The sequence below is a fragment of the Solanum stenotomum genome, chromosome 7 (genome assembly GCF_019186545.1).
Source record: "Solanum stenotomum isolate F172 chromosome 7, ASM1918654v1, whole genome shotgun sequence".
Taxonomy (NCBI): Eukaryota; Viridiplantae; Streptophyta; class Magnoliopsida; order Solanales; family Solanaceae; genus Solanum; species Solanum stenotomum.
The window spans coordinates 6,008,078-6,014,173 of NC_064288.1; the positions used below are offsets into that span (position 1 = coordinate 6,008,078).

The window sequence follows — 6,096 nt, forward strand, 5'->3', positions numbered from 1 at the left end:
AACGACTCAAAAACTTACTCTGAAAATCTAAAATTCCTTGAACAGTAATACTAGCAAACAAGTAATACAAAATTTATGTTCCTACTGGGAGGAACAAATCTATACAAGAGAATATTTGGAAGTACAGGCGAAAGCAAATGGGGAACGACTAAAATTGGAAATTATCCATGGACATGAACTCTGCATTTCTGCTGCCATTTTGATCATGAAAAGACTCCATCTTTGAATCCAGTACTGCAAGTTGAGATTTCACCCATGTTGGATTATACCTGCCTTCTACCCACAATGCTTCACCTGTATCTTTGTGCTTGAAGTCTGGATAGCTTGGACTCCTCTGTCAAAGGAAATAATAATATCACTGAGTATTTATTTTGTGAGAGATTAGCAAAATGAAATAATATTGTGAAGTTTCTAATCAATCTTGAAATTTAAGCACCCAAATTCAGCATTGTTCAGCATTTCACTTTAATAGGTTCATGATTCAGACTATCTTTTGCTTTTAGTTTGTCTTCCTTGCTCCCAAGCAAACTGCACTTTCTTTATCTCTAGTGTTTTGGCACTAAATTTTACCCCAAAAAAAGGAATTCTGCAGCAAGCATGTCATGTGCATTACACAGGCACCAGTAAAGACAAGTATAAAAGTGCAACTTGATTATGATGCAAGGCCACTAAGCCGACTAGTGATGCTATGGCAATCGACAACTTCTTGTTTATGTCTTTTTAAGAAATGCTTTACTGGGGTACCTTGTTCTTCCTATTATCCCACCATTCTAGTGGATTAGCAAAGAAAGCTTGCCATAGCTCCTCTGTGGATCCAGTGGTATTTGCAGCATAATTATTTTGCTTTTTACCTGCAAATTCACACGTGGAAACCTCTGAAAATTTAACGCCAGAAAGATGTGCATCCAACTCTAGCAGTAAACACAGTTTTTAGGTAAAGAAGTGTTATTTACGTGGTGCCATGGAATTAGAATCCCCATTATATGAGGCCATTGGAGGAGAGTTCTTCTCAACAAAATTCAATTGCTGAACGACCACCTGCCAAAAAGAACGTAAAAGTTCACAGTCAGACAAATATAGGACAAACATGATGTCAATATAACAAACACCCAAAGAAAAATATAAGTAAAGCAACCTTATAATAAGTCTGTTCTTTTCCATCATCACCTTCAACTGTATCTGATATTAGGCGGCCAGACACATATATCTGCTGTCCTTTTTCTACATGTTGATTGGCAACATTAGCCAAGTCATCCCAAAATGTCAAATTAATCCTGAAACCACAAAAATAGAAACTGAAATTTCTGCTATTGGTCATTAAGTAGGATAAAAAAGAGATAGGAAAGGAGGATTGCTATTTCAAGCAAAGTAAGCTTCATCATTACTTAACCTCTCTTTTATTCATTAAGGAAGCAACAGTAGGAATGCGAGAACAATGAAACAAAACCTTTTATGTAGAAATAATCTATGTTAAACTCAAATTTACTAAGCCAAAAAGAACATGATCTGAGCCCTCAAAGGAAACATAGAAACAGAGGACAAACATACTAGTAAACTACACTATAAAAGAAATAGAATTTAGTCAAAGTCCTAATGAAAAAAATGAAAGCTTGAGGGAAGGAGTAATGCCAAACCAAATGGCAGCTTTCAGTTATTTTGGTCCTAAAAGAATGCAACTTGGAAAGAGTTAAAAAAGGCACCCCCTTGGAGAACAAAAGGCCTGTTGGTTTCACAAGACTTCCTCATCAGAATGGTCATCAAAATCAGAAGTGCGGAGGCATTTCTAAGAACGCAAAAGGAATTGGATATGGAAACTTCAAAATTAGATCTTGCTCGACAACTAATTAACGCAAGTACATTTAACTCATGTGCCTGAGCAAATTTCAATTTTAGGGATTTTTCTAGTCCCTTGTCAAGCTAAACATTGGTATCAGGAAACTCATGAAAACTGACTTTCTGGGTATGTGGTATGGAAAATTCAGACACTGTCCAGTTGTGGAAGAGGAAGAAAAGTAGATCAATGGACATTAGGATACAAGGATTATAGCAACAGAGATAGCTTTCATGAGTCAATGGATTTATGGAAGCAGTTTGTAAGTCATGAGTTTTTGCCACATTGAATATTGAATTAGGTATAAGAAAAAGACAAACTTGTTTCAGGTGAAAACATAAATTATGCATCTACTTTCACTACTTGTTATGTTAAGATACTAGATGTATGCGTATTGTGAATAGTCTTTATCAGTTTTATGGCCATCAATTGAGGATGCCATAACCTCATGGCATAATAGTAGATATACTGCATCTTTCATTAGATTTCCACATCGTAAAGTTTCAGTAGATTAAATTTTCTAGCTATGATGGCTTCAAGATAATCTCTTTAACCCCTTAAGTGTAACAACAGATCATTGGAACAATGCCATGATATACAATTATCATTTATCGCAGTAAAAATTACACCAAACTAAAGCAGCCATGATAGAGTGTCTATTAGATGAATTATAGTTGGATCACTTTGTTCGATTTGTTATTGGATGAAGGCTTAAAGTTTTCACAGTAGCACAAAAGTTTGCCTCTAAACTAACACACTCACATTATTACTACTTGTATTGGTGAATGAAAATAGTTTACTTAGGGGTTGTTTTGTTGCTAGTTAGAAATGTAAATTACTCATGTATTAAAACCAGTATAACGAGTACCATGTTCGGTAGCATTTTAGTTGATTGTACAAAACTTTCAACATTACCAGTTTCAAAAAAAAAAAAGATGTATAAAACTCAACACACCAAATACGGTGTTTGGTTACCAGTTTGCAATCTCGCGTAATACTTATGAGGAATCTATATATAGAAGATGGATAACTAATACATGAATAATTAAATCTTGCATAACTTACCTCTGCATTACTAACCTACATAAATCTAACCCGCAACCAAACGACCCCTTAATGCTACAAGTGTTCGAATTAGAGCTGCAGTCTAGTAATTGCAGCTTCAACAAAAGGTCCTCCTTAGGTGTCATTTGGTTGCTGATTAGAAAAGTAAATTATTCATGTATTAAAACCAACATAACTAGTACCATATTTGGTAGCATTTTAGTTGCTCTGCATAAAATTTCACACACCAAGTTTGGTATTCCGCTACCAGATTACAATCTCGCATAACTAATACTTACTTACAAGGGAATCTATGTATTATATATGCAGGATAGAGGATGGAATAACTAAATCCTGCATAATAATTGTTGCATTACTAATAGCTACATTAACTCTAACCCGCAATCAAACAACCCCTTAATGGCTACAAGTGTTTGAATTGGAGTTGCATTCAAGATGTCAAAATTTTCAAAAGGATAAACATAACAAAGTGTCAAGCAACCAAACAAATCAACTGGGTGTCGTTTAAATTACCAAGTAGTGTCGTTTTGCGACTTCCTTACAGCAAGGCGAGTCCAAGCTACAACCTTTCCGGAATTAAGATGCTTAATTTGAACCGGCACTGCAACATTACCAATAAGCTGCACTGAATTACAAAGCTCCTTCTTCCACTGTACTTCCGAAGGCCGTGGGTACTGAGAAACCCCAGCATACCTTTCATACTCATACACACTACCGTTTCCATTTCCAGAACTATTATTATACTCAAATGAACATCTTATACGACAACCCGAAGCTAATTTCGCGGTTTCTACTTGCTTGGATGGAGAGAAAAATCGAAAAGAGTGAGATTTGGCAGGGGTTCTTGGAGTTGAAGAGAAAAAAGGGTTAGTGTATGCAATTGTTTGTTCCAACGCCATTACTGAATTAATTTCTCTTTCGCTTCTCTTCTTCCCTAATGCGCCACAGTATTGTCTTATCGTATTGTTCTTCTTTCAAACTTCGAAAGCACGCCGGGCTTTGTTGAGATATTTTTCCGTTTGTGATATTTGCAATGTTTGGTCCGTTTTGTAATTTAAAAGAGCAGATTCACCCCCTCGATATCAAATTCCGCTCACTTTTAATGGACATGATACGGTAGATATCGAATAGGTCAAACACATATGTAGACCTTTAAACTTGTCCTTAAATTTCATTTTGGCACTCCAACTCAACCTTGTTCCATTTTAACCCTTCAACTCCAATTTTTATATTCTATTTTGGCACTTCTTTCCAAAGAATCAACAAAGTGGGATGTGGGTACTTCACATGCCATTATTGTGTTAAAAAATAATTGATGAACATCGTTTTTTAAAAAAATATTTTTTTTTAGAGTTTCTGTACATTATTGTGTAAAAAAATAATCGACGAAAGTGTGTTGATTTTTTTTTTTCCAAACAATTAGTTAATTTAAATAACATCACATATTATTTTTTTCATATCTAGTCTACTTGGACTAACTCAAATATCAGCTTTCTAATTTTTCATTCAACTAAATACGAGTAAAAAAAAACTCATGTTCATTGCTAATTAATAACACTACAAAAAAATGTTGAAACTCGATAGACTTCGTTGGGTTGTCATTGATTTTTTTAAGAAAGAAAATCGACGCACTTTCGTTGGTTATTTTTAAAGCAAAAATATAGGAAAACTCTTAAAAAGAAATTGTTACTTTTTTTATAAAAAAAAAAAAACAAAACAATGATAATCCGTCAATTTTAATTTTTTACAATAATTAATGGATGATCGTCGATTTTTAAAATGCAAAATTGCAGTTCAATAACATATATAGAAATAAAGTGTAACATCCGGCAATTTGAAATAACTATGAAGAGGCTTAGAATTGGAAATAGTCATTTTTGGAAAAATAAAAATATGGAAAATTTGGTTATGGGAAAAAGTGAGTTTTTGGCCAACTTTGAACAGTCATAACTCCTAGGTCAAGATGAGTTAGGTGTATTTCCAGTTATATTTGCGAAGTTCATGGAATGGTCTTTCCAACGCCGTCGAGTTTGCTCGATTCCGAGTTCGTATAAGGGAGTTATGCCCTTTGGAAGTTGGGCTGTTGGCAGGACAGTTAACCCGATTTTGTAAGGGTATTTTGGTCTTTTCCCTAGCCATTTCTTTTGGATATATATTAAGGTGTTAGACTGATTTTAAATCAGTTTTTCCTTTTTAAAGTGAGAGTTAGGATTCTTGATAGAAAAGGAGAGAAGAGGAGAAAGGAGAAGAAGAAGCAAACTTCGTAGAGATCGTCGTGGATTTCGTCGGGGGTGATCCCTAATAAGGTATGTGAGTTCATAGTGTTGGGTTGGTTCTTTCCCCTACACGCCAACCTCGTTTTAAATTCCGAGAAAAGATTGGTTGTGTTTGTTGAAGTTCCTTGTTGTTTTGGAGCATGTTTCCGATTGTGTTTGTGAGAGGAAATTTATTGTATCTTGAGGGGTTTCTGATTCTAAGTGTTGGGGGTTTCAAGGGGTAATTTTGGAGGCCATAAAGGAGATTGGTGGTGGAATGGGGAAGTCCAAGGCAAAGTGGAAGCAAAGAAGGCGGCTTACACAAAGTTGGTGGAGTGCGTAGACGAGGAAGAGAAACGGACGCTTAAGAAGGTTTATAAGACGACAAAGACAGAAGCTAAGTTAGCAGTTACGAAGGCTAAGACGGCAGCTTTCGAACGCTTGTATGTCGAGCTGGGGGACAAAGGTGGGGATAAGAAATTGTATAGGCTTGCAAAAGCAAGAGAGAGGAAGGCTCGTGACTTGGACCAAGTGAAGTGTATCAAGGATGAGGAAGGCAAAGTATTGGTGGAAGAGACCTCCATCAAGCAAAGATGGCAAAGATACTTTCATAAACTTTTAAATGAAGAAGGGGACAGGGACATTATGTTAGGTGAGTTGGCGCACTCTGAGAGACTTCGGAACTTTGGGTACTGTAGGTGTTTTAGGATCGAGGAGGTTATGAGTGCAATTAGTAGGATGAGCAGGGGTAGAGGGACCGGACCCGATGAGATTCCGGTGGAATTTTGGAAGAGCACGGACAAGGTAGGTATAGAGTGGTTAACTAGGTTGTTTAATGTTATTCTTAAGACAGCAAAGATGCCTGATGAATGGAGGTGGAGTACAATGGTTCCGTTGTATAAAAACAAGGGTGATATCCAAAACTGTAACAACTACAGGGGTATC

The 6,096-nt window shown here is 36.1% G+C and overlaps 1 protein-coding gene across 1 annotated transcript; it reads right to left on the bottom strand.

Annotated features, from left to right (window-relative positions):
• Positions 1–26: 26 nt before the first annotated feature.
• Positions 27–3,920, bottom strand: LOC125871005 (protein OSB2, chloroplastic-like). Its single transcript, XM_049551579.1, has 5 exons — positions 3,410–3,920; positions 1,136–1,274; positions 954–1,038; positions 745–851; positions 27–334 (listed from the first exon to the last, which is right to left on the bottom strand). The coding sequence occupies exons 1-5, from the start codon at positions 3,793–3,795 to the stop codon at positions 149–151; spliced, it is 903 nt and encodes a 300-aa protein (XP_049407536.1). The 5' UTR covers positions 3,796–3,920; the 3' UTR covers positions 27–148.
• Positions 3,921–6,096: the final 2,176 nt, after the last annotated feature.